This window comes from Uloborus diversus, chromosome 9 (genome assembly GCF_026930045.1).
Source record: "Uloborus diversus isolate 005 chromosome 9, Udiv.v.3.1, whole genome shotgun sequence".
In the NCBI taxonomy this organism is placed as follows: Eukaryota; Metazoa; Arthropoda; class Arachnida; order Araneae; family Uloboridae; genus Uloborus; species Uloborus diversus.
The window spans coordinates 132,169,219-132,185,233 of record NC_072739.1 but is presented as its reverse complement, the minus strand read 5'-3'; the positions used below and the strand labels follow the sequence as shown (position 1 = coordinate 132,185,233).

Below are 16,015 nucleotides of genomic sequence, written 5' to 3'. Positions count from 1 at the left end.
GTCTAAAGAGCATTAGTGCCCAAAAATGGCGGCGAAGGGGGTCAGGTCCGTGACGCAGAATGCGCCGTTACAAAGTTTCATGGCTGTTCTCGAACGTGGATTTACTGTCATTTTTCTGATGTTTCCTTATTTTAAAGGGGGGTGGGCTGCAAAATTTGGGGGAGTCACCATTTTCTGGGGGGAGAACCCCTTTCCTTATGTTGCTGAATATTAAGACACGTAGTAGAGATCAGCTATCGGCCATCTCTAAAAACATTCGAGCACGTTATTTCAATAATAATGGCAAAAGAGCATTAGTGCCCAAAAATGGCGGCGAAGACGGGGAAGGGGGGGAGATCATGACGCAAAATGCGCTGTTTTTATTTTTTAATCCGATTTTAAAACTTTCTTTTACTCACTCGTTTAGAGGGAATTTCTTTTTTCAGGACGAGAAGAGGGAGGAGGGGTTGCTACGCAAAATTTGGGGCGTGGGAGTCATGGGGGGAGGGGAGAAACCTCTGGCTAAAGCGTCCAATTATTACTAAGCGCAAAAGAGATTATGCCATCTGCCATCTCCAAAATCATTCCAGAATTTTTTTTCTAAACTCCATAACATAATCAGTGGCACCCTTTATAGTTCAAAATCACCCCCCACCCCCATAAATGAAACCACTTGTTCTGAAAAACAGGAAGAAACACTGCCATATACGTGTACAACGTACACGCCCACATATGTAATCTCATGACATAACTGTAACTAAAATACATGCATCTAAACACATTAATGTAACTAGTGTAATCAAATCAGTACCACATTTTGTTTTGCGCGAAAATGCCTAATTTTAAACGGGAATAGCCAAATGTGCTGCATTTTCCTCACAAAATCTACAGAAGTTCACCTGCAGAAATTTTGAAGACTTCTGCAGATATTTTAAAGATTTGAGGCTTTACCTTCAGAAAAAGTGCAGTTTTCATGCAGAAATCTACAGTTTTCCTGCTAAAAATTGGTGTTCTTTGATCCCCCGCCAACCCGCCCGGTCCCTTACCCATCCTGGCAGACCAAGCGATAAATGCTTGTCTATGTATGCACTTTCATTCCATACAGAAATTTTTAATGTACCTTATGAGTACTTTTTTTTGTGTATCCAGCTCTTAGTCTATTAGGTCAATTGTGATAATTAAGGAAATGTATCTCATTTTTACTTCCTTTTACGAAGTAAAGGTAGTATTGTATTCGCGAAAAAATTTTGACCCAAAAATAGGCTTTAATTTCCATTTTGCTCGCCCCCAAATGAGTGTTGAGTTTTTTTTTTCTTTTTTTTTCCAACCCGACCACACGTGGACATATGCCTAAGAACGTATAGACACCCGAAATATCCAGTTTGACGATCCCCGAGTTAATTACAACGAGTTTTCTCGTGATGTCTGTATGTACGTATGTATGTGCGTATGTATCTCGCATAACTCAAAAACGGTACGTCTTAGAAAGTTGAAATTTGGTACGTAGACTCCTAGTGGGATCTAGTTGTGCACCTCCCCTTTTGGTTGCATTCGGATGCTTCTAAGGGGATATTTTACACCTTTTTGGGGGGGAATCATTGTAAATATCAATGCAAACTCAAGTGGTGTTATAATTTGGCAAACACTGGGTGACATTCGCCAAGTTTTTTCGCCAACTTGGTGATAAATTTGGCGTTTTATTATTATTATTATTATTTATTTTTAATTTGGTTTCATTTTGGCCGCTATTGGCGATATTTAGAGAGTTAACCATTAACTCACATTAAAATGTCCAATATTGGAAAAATTTATTTGTATAAAACGTGTTTTTGCTTCAGTTTGCAACAAAGTTGGAGCTAAAATATTTAAAGTGTTTCTTTGCTTACTCCAAGGCACTACTATTATCATTAAATTGGCGTAAAAGGAAGTCATGTGATGCCTTCCATCAACTCGTTTATTTGAAGCACTTAATAGTTTTATGGATTTATAACAAACCTTTCAATATTGTTACGTGCAAATGTAAAATCATCATTATTTTGTTGTTGTCGTTGTTGTTGATGTCACTTGGGAGACGCAAGTCCTGCTTTTCTTGGTTAAGTAGAAATCAAGACAGAAGGGAGTTAGTTATCAGAATGTGCGGGTTCCTGATTGGGGAGTAGCTCTTCTTGGCTTCTATAGATAAAAACACCACCTCCACAGTTTTAGCATAGCTCTGAAAGGCAAGTGGGAAATCTCCAGGAACTTTCCACCCATAGTAACTGCAAGCGCTCGACCTCCGGACTTCGTTTGGTGGTTATTTGACTGCGTCGGAATTCGAACCTGGAGAACTCTATTTCCGCTCGTCTAGCTCTAACAAAATACGAACCAGAGCTCCTATTTTGTTGAAACAGTGCACTACAGAGTCAGCCACAGAAAGTAAATTTAAATCCTTGGCACAAAAAGCTTCTGGACGGATAAATTATTCTGTAAACTACAGATTATCTGTCAAATAGTTAGGAACAGTAACAGTATATAAGCGAAACGCAAAATAGGTAAAAATGATATTAGTGTAATCAACACCTAAAAAAATCAATGAGATGTAGGTATGTACTTATATTTGTATTAATTAATGCACTGCATTTTTTAATTTTATTTTGCTGTCAGAAACTAAATAAAGTTACTCACCTTTTTTTACATTCTTCTATGTCTATGTGCTCAAAACCCAAAGACATACTAGATATTATTTTCAGCTCTGGACCTGCATTTAAAAATATGCAAAACCTTAATTCCCAGTATACAAAACTAAAAAAGAAAGTAAACCGCATGGAAGATACAAGTAATACATAATTCAATATGATTAATTTTAGAAGAAAACTTAAATACACACGGGCAAGCAGCATTTCCCTGCATGACGAACATTACCAAATTTTTACCAAAAAATATTATCAAATTTTCATTGTTGATGACGTCAGCCTTACTCGATCAGTGAATCTAGTGAATTCGCTATCATATATGAGGATTTTATTCCTATCACTATCAAATAGTGAAAAATACGGCACGTTGTTAGCATATAAAGTCGGTTTGAATAACAGACAAGTGGGTCAATCCTGTTCTTAGCAATAGAGTCGGCACAGGCGTATTTTGTGGCTGTAGCGGTCGATGAGAAATGAACGTTAGTTCTCTACTGAAGGCCTTAACTGACGTGATATACAATGGCGTCTAGAAGACGTCAAAGAGTCTATTGGCACATAAAATGACTGATGTTCCGAGACCTGTCTACAATGGTACGACGAATAAAATATATTTCACAGACATCAGTCTATAACGGCAACGTCAGTCTACAAAGCCTCGAAGGCGTCAATTTGTAATGGAAATTGAAATGAGTGACGTTTTGAAGACCTCAATTTACAACAGCAGTTGAACAACATCTCGCAGACGTTAATCTACGACGACGTCAGTCTACAGCGGCATTTCAGTTAATTGGCGCTTTGGAGAAGTTAATCTACAGTGCCTCTTTTAATGACTGATATCAAGGAGACATCAGTATGCAATGACACTCGAAGTGAATGACACTTCTCCAAGACGTCAATCTACAGTGGCTTTAGAATTAAATGATGTGTCGGAGATGTTTTTCTACAGTGGCACTTGAAATGAATGATATCAAAGAGACATCAGTTTACAATAACATTTGAAACGAATGACGTGTCGAAGACATCAAACTACAATAACACTTCAATCGAATGGCATCTCGGAGACGGCAATCTACAATGGCGCCTCGCAGTCGTCAATCTACAATGACACTTGAATAATATCTAAAGGACATCAGTCTGCAGTTACACTTGAAATGAATGACATCTCTGAGACGTCAATTTACAATGGCTTTTGAATTAAATGATATCTCGGAGATGAAAATGGCGTTTGAAATGAATGATATCTAGAAGCATTAGTCTACAATAGCATTTGAAATGAATGATTCTTCGAAGACGCCAAACTAGGATAAAACTTCAATCGAATGACATCTCGGAGACGTCAATCTACAATGGCGACTCTCAGTCGTCAGTCTACAGTGGCACTTGAAATGAAACATATCTGGGAGACATTAGTGTACAATAGTAACCTGAAATGAATGACGTCTCGGAAACGTTAATCTACAATAGCAATTGAAATGAATGACGATTAAGAAAAAACAGTCTATAGTGATACTTCAAAAACGCACTTTGGAAACATCAGAAAAAATAGCACTTGAAATGAATGACTTCTGGGTAGACATCCGTTCATAAGAAAACATAAAACGAATGACGTCCATCAAACGTCATTGTATTTTGTATACTAAGGGGTTAAAAATATTGCAAACTTATCGTAATGGTAAGTGGTTTCATTAATTCGCCATTCAAGTAAACTATAGTGGGTGTAACAGTCTCAGGTTAATGGCGGCTGAAAGAGGTAAAACAAACAAATCTAGTAAATTATAACTTGCTTCTAAGCTTAGAGAATGACATTAATTTTTCTGCTGGTTTATGCGTATTTTTCTTTTCTACTCTTTTGACATTACATTAACGTCACAAATTATATGAGAACTTTCACTTTACCAGAAAGAGGAATGGAATGTTTTACCTCTACGGTTAATTTCTTAAACCACCGCAAGGTAGCCTATTCAAACGCTAGAACTGAATATTTCGAGGGTTCAATTACACATGCGTGGCATAGAGCCACTATTATACCGCACTCATTATTTAAATATACCTGCCGCGTCCAAGACAGCCTTGTCAATCTGCTCACTGGTAATGCAGAACAGAGCACTTGCACCCTTGACGTGTTCCAGCAGGTAGTCACGTTCCACTGCTTTGGAATAGGGGTACATTTCCACATCATACCTGCAAAAATCGATGTGCCTGTTATTTAAAGTAAGAACGATCGCATGCATAGGAGACCACTGAATAGTTGCGAACTGATCTGTATATGTAATTAATAACTTCAACTTCAATCTTGACTGTAACTGCAACTAGCTAACTTTGTTTACATCTAGCAGCAGCTAGCATGGCTGGAACGAAGCGTTGTACATATGAATAAATGCAATCGAGATTAATCGTTAAGGACTTCACTCATTTGTATTTAACTAGCTGCGTTGCCTGGCTTTGCCCGGTCTACCTTGAAAATAACCATTGTGTCAAGTGACTTATATGCAATAACAAGGCTTAAATGAAAGAAAAAAAAAAACCAACATGAAAAATTTCCCCTCCAAACAATGACGACAGATATTAAAATACTTTTAAGAAATTAAAATAAAATGAGAAACATGGATAATAAAAGCGTAACCCTGGAAACGCAAAATAAAATAAGTTTAAGAATTGAAAATGAGAAAGATGGAAATAAACAATGGATTCAAAAAGCGTTACCGTGGAAACGCAAAATAAAATGGTTAAAAACTTGAACAGAGAACAGATTTTTGAACTTCATTTAATTCGCTAGTAACTTTTTTTCTAATGGAGATAGAGTGTTAAATTTTCGACCGTAAGTCGAGTTAGATCTGAAGCAAAAAAAAAAAAAGCTTTTTCCAATGGTGCCAAAAAAAAAAAAAAAAAAATATGGGACTATTCCTTCACTTTTTATTGATAAATTTAATGAAAAAAGTAGTGCCTAAATTTCAACTAAGTCTAATAAAGTTCGAGCTAAAAACGCAAAAAACTCTCGCCGTAATTCAGTTAAAGCGTTGAAACGAATTTTTAACCCCCATATTCAGGAATTTATGTGAAAATGGGCCTAAATTGAAATAAAAAAAGAACTATTCATCGAATTGTTTTTGAACTGGTCTGCAAACCTGTTCAGGACTTAAAGGAACAAACTGTGAAAATTTCAGCGAGATCGGCCGGGTAGTTCTCGAGTTTTGCGAGTTCAAACACACAGACGCTTTTTGGACAGTAGTTTAAAAAGGCCGGTTTCCCTGCAGCAGGCGCAGCTGCGCAGCCGGCTGCGCCTGTGACCTCGCCTGGTTGCGCCTGCCGACCATTGCCCCTCCACTTCCTCCGACCTTGGGGTTGACCTTGGGTTGCGCCTGAATCTTGAAGAAGGTTACGGGGGTTTTTCGCGCGTTTTTAGATATTTTCCCGCGTTTTCGGACTTAGAATATTTTGAACTTGTTGTCATGACAACCAGAGTTTTTAGTTTTCGGTTGGCAACACCTGTTGCTATGCTTTAACTTATGCGGTGTTTAACGTTCATGGCGCCATCTATTGAGAGGTTTATTTTTATTTTTTTTTTATTTCTACGAATTTAATTATTTTTATTTTTACAGAGTGTCGGGAATCGAACACCCAAACTTTGAGTTAGCAAAAACGTATGCTAACCACTATGCTATATTTTTCATTACTCTTTCAGTCTTAATGTGAATCTGTACCATGACAACGAATATTACAATTAAATTAATTTTAAAACCATCAGTTAATTTACTCTTTAGTACTAATCATGGCATATCATTAACTGAATTTCAGCTCATAATTGAAACTATCATCATTATTATTATTTTTCATAATAACAAAGTTTTCACTTAAGTAAAGATTTATTTAAATACAACCCATTCGAGATTTTAGATTTGGTTCAATGCTTTGTGGACTTGAAATATATTTTAAACTTTGATTTTCTTTTTCATGCATTTCAAACTTTATCATTTTTATTTTTTCTAACTTGTTAAATTTTCTTAACTAATTTCATTTTTTCTTTGTCAAATTTACAAATATTTTTTCTAACTTGTAAAAATTTCGAAGAAATAATTTTCTTAACTAATTTTTTTTGACTTTCATACAACAAAATATTTTTTCGTACTTGTTAAATTTTCAAAGAAATAATTAACTTAAATATTCTTTCACACATTTTGAACTTTAACGTTTTTTCCTGTCATTTAGCACTTTGATTTTTTTTTTTCACTATTTTAGCGTTTTTCAATTATTTTCAGTCTTTAACTATTTTCTTAACTTTTTAGTCTTTAACTAATTTCAAGCATTTCAGACTTAGATTATTTTTTCGTGATTTCGATTTTTTTTTTTTTAGTATATTTTAGAGTTTGATCATTTTCTCGCTTGTTTTTACTTTATCGTTTTTTTTTTTTTCCCGATATTTTTAAACTTAGAAATTTTTCACAAGTAGTGACAGGAATCGAACCTTCAAATTTTTCAAAACGTTATCATGTCTTCAATTTTTGCAATCATGTCAAACTTGCAATAAATTTACTCGTAGTAGTAATTAACACTTATCATTAACAAATTTTCTCAGATTTTAAAAAAATCAACTTAATTAATTTTTTCCAGTAAGCAAATTGCGCACTCAAGTTACATTCCAACACTGCATATATGTTTCAAGAGTTTCATTGAATTTATCACATTCCATTTAATTAACTCTAATAATTACTTTTTCATTAATACTTAACTTAATCATTTTATCATACATTTATTCCAGTTACAAAATTATGCTTAAAAGTTATTTATTTTTCTTAGCACAAGAGATTTTAACATGTTCCTACTAAAATGCTTTTCACTCTAGTTTGAGTTTACTAAAATAGCAACTCATTTACGATTTAGATTCATTTAATCGTCTTTGATTCTTTTTTCATTGTTAATATTTTAAATTATCACATACGTTATTATTTTTATACATTTATCCATTTAATTTTCGAAAATCTACAATCAATTTACTTTTCGTATTAATTAACACTTATCACTATCAAATATTTTCATGAATTTTAAAAAATTATCTTCTTAAATAATTTTTTACTGTAACCAAATTTCCCACTCAAGTTATATTTTATCACTACATATGCTTTTCATGAGTTTCACTTAATTTATCGCATTTCATTTAATTAACTCTAATAATTATTTTTTATCATCGATATTTAAGTTAATCATATTTTCCTTTCTATATTTTTTTTTTCATGCAAACACTCTTGATGGAATAAAACAAAATTTTCAACTTTCATGAATTAAATCCCCTCTGAATATTTTATTTTACTTTACCATACTTTACTATTTTACTTACTGCGTTTTACTATTTATCATTCATTACAGCTTTTCCAAAATATTACTTTACAACCAACCAATTTCATTAACAGAATTTTCATTACAATTTATAAATTTCACTTTTATTTAATTATTTTTACCTACGGTAAAATAAAACACATAACACAAAAATGTTAAACATCAATGAAGTACCCAAGAAATGTTAAAATTATAAGTCGAGTATCAAAACTTCATGTCAGCAAATTTTAAAAATAGACTTACCGAAAAATAACTTCTACTGAAATTCATTTCAAAACTTGGAATCAATTTACTCTTAGCATTAATAAACACTTATCATTAAGAAATTTTCATGGATTTTAAAAATCAACTTATTTAATTTTTTTCCAGTAAGCAAATTTCGCACTCAAGTTACATTTCATCACTTTATATGCTTTTCAAGAGTTTCATTTAATTTATCACATTTTATTTAATCAACTCTATTAATTATTTTTTTTTGATTAGTATTTAACTTAGTCATTTTATCGCATAGTGTTTTACTTTATTATTTTTTTTTTTCATACAAGCACTCTTGTTAGAATAAAACAAAATTTTCAACCTTCATGAATTAGAATCACTTTGGCTATTTCATTTTCCCAATAATATTTTACTTTAACAACTAATTTCTTTAACAAAATCGATATCATTTATTTTAGTCTTTATCCTTTTCGAACGATACATTCAAATGGACAGCTATACGTTAAATTAAGAAACTTAATCTAAATTTTGACAAATTAAGTTATAGCTAAATACTGACTAAAATTAAGTACAAAAGACTAACCTTTTTGGGGTGAAATCCCTCAAGTACCAGCTATCGCGAAGTTATTTAAAAACAGTGAATGAAATTGTAATAAGTGGATTGTTAATTATAACTCAATCTCACAAAATTACAATTACATGCATGTTTTATTTGAAATCGCTGCATACGGCTGGCTGCCCATCGTCGATTTGCAGAACGCATGCCGTGATATCGCAAATCAACTCGGCTGTTGAAAGAAACTACCGTAATCCCACAGCACTTCGGATCGTCCACACACACACATCGAGGCGAATTGAGAAAATGACTTTATCAATATTGCTATCTACCCCTTTACCGATAACAGATAGCAAACCCCACGTGCTAGTATTATTCACCACCTGGCCTACGTCTTTCAAGTGATGTCACTGTTTCTGACCAATTAAAATTAGTTCACGTTTCTCAAATATCAAGCACATAGATCGGCAATAGCCTGATGTCAGGTTTTCCAAACAAAATTTTAGATTTTAATTCGTAGTTTCGAATTAATTTCTTTTTCATTTCAAACTTATAAAAAAAAAATTTCCAGCTTGTAAGAATATTTCTTTCAAAAACAGATTTTTGATTCAAAACAGTATTTTTTCAAACTTGTAATATTTTTCTACTTAGAAAATGAAATCAAAAATTTTTGTTTTCTTTAATCACATAAAATGTTTTTAAGAAATAATTTCTCAAACTTGTAATATTTTTCCACTAATTAAAAAAAATCAATTTTTTTTTTCAATCATATAAAAATAAATTTTTAATCTTACAACAGTAAATTTTTCCGAAAAAATATTTTTTTCAAATCAAAATAATAATAATATTTTTGTAACATATTGTTTTTTTTCCTTTCAATCTTTTTTTTTTTTTTTTTTTCAAAAATTTTCAAACTTACAAAATAAAATTTTTTCAACTGAATCTTCAAACGAAATGCTTTAATTAAATTTAAAACTCAATATCACTTTACTCTTAGTATTAATAACCAATAGCACTTAACCATTTACTCTTTGCACTCTAAGTATTAATTAACACACACGCATTAGAAATAATAATAATAATGTTTAAGATACTTACAAATCATCCACTCAAGCTTTCAAATATCCATCTAGCATGTTATTGTTCATTCGTGTGAGGGAACTTGTAATAAAACTTTACTTATCAACCGAAATTATAAGCGAAAATATCGCATTTTTTAGCACTTAATATAATCCTACAATTAACAAATTGGTTTTAACTTTGAATTTAAGAAAAATAAAAACTATTACACACTTAGTAACATATCTATCGATGTATATTATTTCATGACAAATCACAAATAGGTGAGGATCTTTTATCGATCATGTGACCAACTAAGTTAAGAAAGAGCGTTCTTATCTCATATGAGAATTTATAAGTCTTTAATATTTCTCTTTAATGTAAGTGTATTGATACGTACGAGTTTGTGTATGTGAATATAACTGTGTATTGTTTTCAAACCATTGTCATGTTTAAGCTTTACGGTTCTAATTTTGACTTTCCACTTAGCATTATTTGAAGTCCTTCGCATGCATTAAACTATAGAAATATTACAAAAATTATATTTTCATTCAGTCTTAATTACAAAACCATACAATAAGATGAAGACAACACCGATAGTATAAAGATTACTTACAATAAAGTGCATATAAAAAATATATGTAAGAGTGATTTCAAAGTATAATCCATCAACCATATTCAACAACTCAATCAAAACACAAGTCTCTTTTAAAATGATAAACACACACACAGTAAAAGACAATTAAAAAAACTTTCATCCTTAAGTAAAACTCTTCAAAACTTTCAAGCGTATTTTTAACATCGATTGCATCAAATAAATCAGACACATGACATTTTAAACATGGACTATCAACATTCAAAGTAACGAAGTCACGAGTCAAGTTTTCCCAATTAACATTAAAAAGAGCCCGTTCGAAAAAAGTGTCGAACTTTCGACCCCTTGTTAATGATTCACATTCATGCACTCTCATGTAAAAAATGAATCCATTTTTACAATCCACACATTCTTTTTTAGAAAGGTAGTTTATGTTGCATATGAGCTCATCAAATAGTCACTTACGTAGAGAATCAGCCAGTTTACGAACTTCTTGTGATGTATATGTGCTGATTTTATCACATCGACAATCACAGGGATATTTTTTCTCAATTTCCGAAAGGATGTACTCTTTTAGAGTATAAGTCATAAGTTTGTCTTTGACACTACGTGAGATACAAGGGGACGCGTAGCACAATTTGTCAATCTGGCTTTCCAAAAGTAGAACTCTATCAGGCATCAACTGGAACACTTCTCGTTTCAGTTTGAACAATCTTTGCACACTAACACAGATGTTACCATTCGCACTCGACTCTCCTTTTTTATAACAAAAGCGAAATCACGGTCTTCGATTAATTTTTGATTTATATTTTTACGTAGGCTTGAAATAAGTGATCTCCACACATCTGGTTCTAAGGAAATACCATCCATAGTTGGTCGAAAAATACCATCTTTCCCACACGTATATCTTCTAATATGCACGCATGTATGTTTCCGAAAAGCATTCACCTAAAGTGAAAATACAATCACCCAAGTGTATCATATCATCAGGCTGTGGAGAAGCCTCAATGTTCATTTTTATGTTCGTTGCATCCCATCTGTTCATCTTCAGGCTTCAAAGTTTCAGAATGATTTTCACCAGCGTTAGTCATTCTTAACTCTCATAGGATTAGGAGTCACAATACTAAAACAACTTCCTGTGAACTTAAAAAATAAATCAAACTAGGTTTTAACACTAGCTGGTGAAGAAAAATCCTAAGTACATAGAATAAAATTTCACGATCTCTTTCAAAGCTCAGAATCACCCTGAAAATGATTCTCCAAACATCCACTATAAACCAATGAATATTCACTTTAACCAATGAGAAGTGTACATAAATCTCTTGCTACTGACGTCATAGAATATCACATGAACTTTTGAGCAGAATTGTGTTGTTTTACACAGTATTCAGATTTTTAGAAAATACTAACACTTTGACTTCCAAATTCATCCTAACCTACTACGAGTAATTTTAAGATGGTAGCAGGTTTTCACATCACACCGAATGTCGATGACGGTTTCGCATCTCATGCAAATTGACATGATCAATTACACGTGATTGATCATGTCATGCTTACATTAAAGAGAAATATTAAAGACTTATAAATTCTCATATGAGATAAGAACGCTCTTTCTTAACTTAGTTGGTCACATGATCGATAAAAGATCCTCACCTATTTGTGATTTGTCATGAAATAATATACATCGATAGATATGTTACTAAGTGTGTAATAGTTTTTATTTTTCTTAAATTCAAAGTTAAAACCAATTTGTTAATTGTAGGATTATATTAAGTGCTAAAAAATGCGATATTTTCGCTTATAATTTCGGTTGATAAGTAAAGTTTTATTACAAGTTCCCTCACACGAATGAACAATAACATGCTAGATGGATATTTGAAAGCTTGAGTGGATGATTTGTAAGTATCTTAAACATTATTATTATTATTTCTAATGCGTGTGTGTTAATTAATACTTAGAGTGCAAAGAGTAAATGGTTAAGTGCTATTGGTTATTAATACTAAGAGTAAAGTGATATTGAGTTTTAAATTTAATTAAAGCATTTCGTTTGAAGATTCAGTTGAAAAAATTTTATTTTGTAAGTTTGAAAATTTTTGAAAAAAAAAAAAAAAAGATTGAAAGGAAAAAAAAACAATATGTTACAAAAATATTATTATTATTTTGATTTGAAAAAAATATTTTTTCGGAAAAATTTACTGTTGTAAGATTAAAAATTTATTTTTATATGATTGAAAAAAAAAAAATTGATTTTTTTTAATTGGTGGAAAAATATTACAAGTTTGAGAAATTATTTCTTAAAAACATTTTATATGATTAAAGAAAACAAAAATTTTTGATTTCATTTTCTAAGTAGAAAAATATTACAAGTTTGAAAAAATACTGTTTTGAATCAAAAATCTGTTTTTGAAAGAAATATTCTTACAAGCTGGAAATTTTTTTTTTTATAAGTTTGAAATGAAAAAGAAATTAATTTGAAACTACGAATTAAAATCTAAAATTTTGTTTGGAAAACCTGACATCAGGCTATTGCCGATCTATGTGCTTGATATTTGAGAAACGTGAACTAATTTTAATTGGTCAGAAACAGTGACATCACTTGAAAGACGTAGGCCAGGTGGTGAATAATACTAGCACGTGGGGTTTGCTATCTGTTATCGGTAAAGGGGTAGATAGCAATATTGATAAAGTCATTTTCTCAATTCGCCTCGATGTGTGTGTGTGGACGATCCGAAGTGCTGTGGGATTACGGTAGTTTCTTTCAACAGCCGAGTTGATTTGCGATATCACGGCATGCGTTCTGCAAATCGACGATGGGCAGCCAGCCGTATGCAGCGATTTCAAATAAAACATGCATGTAATTGTAATTTTGTGAGATTGAGTTATAATTAACAATCCACTTATTACAATTTCATTCACTGTTTTTAAATAACTTCGCGATAGCTGGTACTTGAGGGATTTCACCCCAAAAAGGTTAGTCTTTTGTACTTAATTTTAGTCAGTATTTAGCTATAACTTAATTTGTCAAAATTTAGATTAAGTTTCTTAATTTAACGTATAGCTGTCCATTTGAATGTATCGTTCGAAAAGGATAAAGACTAAAATAAATGATATCGATTTTGTTAAAGAAATTAGTTGTTAAAGTAAAATATTATTGGGAAAATGAAATAGCCAAAGTGATTCTAATTCATGAAGGTTGAAAATTTTGTTTTATTCTAACAAGAGTGCTTGTATGAAAAAAAAAATAATAAAGTAAAACACTATGCGATAAAATGACTAAGTTAAATACTAATCAAAAAAAAAAAATAATTAATAGAGTTGATTAAATAAAATGTGATAAATTAAATGAAACTCTTGAAAAGCATATAAAGTGATGAAATGTAACTTGAGTGCGAAATTTGCTTACTAGAAAAAAATTAAATAAGTTGATTTTTAAAATCCATGAAAATTTCTTAATGATAAGTGTTTATTAATGCTAAGAGTAAATTGATTCCAAGTTTTGAAATGAATTTCAGTAGAAGTTATTTTTCGGTAAGTCTATTTTTAAAATTTGCTGACATGAAGTTTTGATACTCGACTTATAATTTTAACATTTCTTGGGTACTTCATTGATGTTTAACATTTTTGTGTTATGTGTTTTATTTTACCGTAGGTAAAAATAATTAAATAAAAGTGAAATTTATAAATTGTAATGAAAATTCTGTTAATGAAATTGGTTGGTTGTAAAGTAATATTTTGGAAAAGCTGTAATGAATGATAAATAGTAAAACGCAGTAAGTAAAATAGTAAAGTATGGTAAAGTAAAATAAAATATTCAGAGGGGATTTAATTCATGAAAGTTGAAAATTTTGTTTTATTCCATCAAGAGTGTTTGCATGAAAAAAAAAATAAAGAAAGGAAAATATGATTAACTTAAATATCGATGATAAAAAATAATTATTAGAGTTAATTAAATGAAATGCGATAAATTAAGTGAAACTCATGAAAAGCATATGTAGTGATAAAATATAACTTGAGTGGGAAATTTGGTTACAGTAAAAAATTATTTAAGAAGATAATTTTTTAAAATTCATGAAAATATTTGATAGTGATAAGTGTTAATTAATACGAAAAGTAAATTGATTGTAGATTTTCGAAAATTAAATGGATAAATGTATAAAAATAATAACGTATGTGATAATTTAAAATATTAACAATGAAAAAAGAATCAAAGACGATTAAATGAATCTAAATCGTAAATGAGTTGCTATTTTAGTAAACTCAAACTAGAGTGAAAAGCATTTTAGTAGGAACATGTTAAAATCTCTTGTGCTAAGAAAAATAAATAACTTTTAAGCATAATTTTGTAACTGGAATAAATGTATGATAAAATGATTAAGTTAAGTATTAATGAAAAAGTAATTATTAGAGTTAATTAAATGGAATGTGATAAATTCAATGAAACTCTTGAAACATATATGCAGTGTTGGAATGTAACTTGAGTGCGCAATTTGCTTACTGGAAAAAATTAATTAAGTTGATTTTTTTTAAATCTGAGAAAATTTGTTAATGATAAGTGTTAATTACTACTACGAGTAAATTGATTGCAAGTTTGACATGATTGCAAAAATTGAAGACATGATAACGTTTTGAAAAATTTGAAGGTTCGATTCCTGTCACTACTTGTGAAAAATTTCTAAGTTTAAAAATATCGGGAAAAAAAAAAAAACGATAAAGTAAAAACAAGCGAGAAAATGATCAAACTCTAAAATATACTAAAAAAAAAATCGAAATCACGAAAAAATAATCTAAGTCTGAAATGCTTGAAATTAGTTAAAGACTAAAAAGTTAAGAAAATAGTTAAAGACTGAAAATAATTGAAAAACGCTAAAATAGTGAAAAAAAAAATCAAAGTGCTAAATGACAGGAAAAAACGTTAAAGTTCAAAATGTGTGAAAGAATATTTAAGTTAATTATTTCTTTGAAAATTTAACAAGTAAGAAAAACTATTTTGTTGTATGAAAGTCAAAAAAAATTAGTTAAGAAAATTATTTCTTCGAAATTTTTACAAGTTAGAAAAAATATTTGTAAATTTGACAAAGAAAAAATGAAATTAGTTAAGAAAATTTAACAAGTTAGAAAAAATAAAAATGATAAAGTTTGAAATGCATGAAAAAGAAAATCAAAGTTTAAAATATATTTCAAGTCCACAAAGCATTGAACCAAATCTAAAATCTCGAATGGGTTGTATTTAAATAAATCTTTACTTAAGTGAAAACTTTGTTATTATGAAAAATAATAATAATGATGATAGTTTCAATTATGAGCTGAAATTCAGTTAATGATATGCCATGATTAGTACTAAAGAGTAAATTAACTGATGGTTTTAAAATTAATTTAATTGTAATATTCGTTGTCATGGTACAGATTCACATTAAGACTGAAAGAGTAATGAAAAATATAGCATAGTGGTTAGCATACGTTTTTGCTAACTCAAAGTTTGGGTGTTCGATTCCCGACACTCTGTAAAAATAAAAATAATTAAATTCGTAGAAATAAAAAAAAAATAAAAATAAACCTCTCAATAGATGGCGCCATGAACGTTAAACACCGCATAAGTTAAAGCATAGC

General features: G+C 30.7%; 1 protein-coding gene across 1 annotated transcript in view; it reads right to left on the bottom strand.

Annotated features, from left to right (window-relative positions):
• Nucleotides 1-16,015, bottom strand: part of LOC129230107 (glyoxylate reductase/hydroxypyruvate reductase-like) — a 55,361-nt gene that overhangs the window by 26,395 nt on the left and 12,951 nt on the right. Inside the window, exons 2-3 of the mRNA XM_054864508.1 lie at nt 4,702-4,832; nt 2,644-2,716 (exon numbers count right to left, since the gene is read on the bottom strand). Of these exons, the coding sequence (XP_054720483.1) occupies nt 2,644-2,716; nt 4,702-4,832 (204 nt within the window). The remainder of the gene's footprint in view (nt 1-2,643; nt 2,717-4,701; nt 4,833-16,015) is intronic.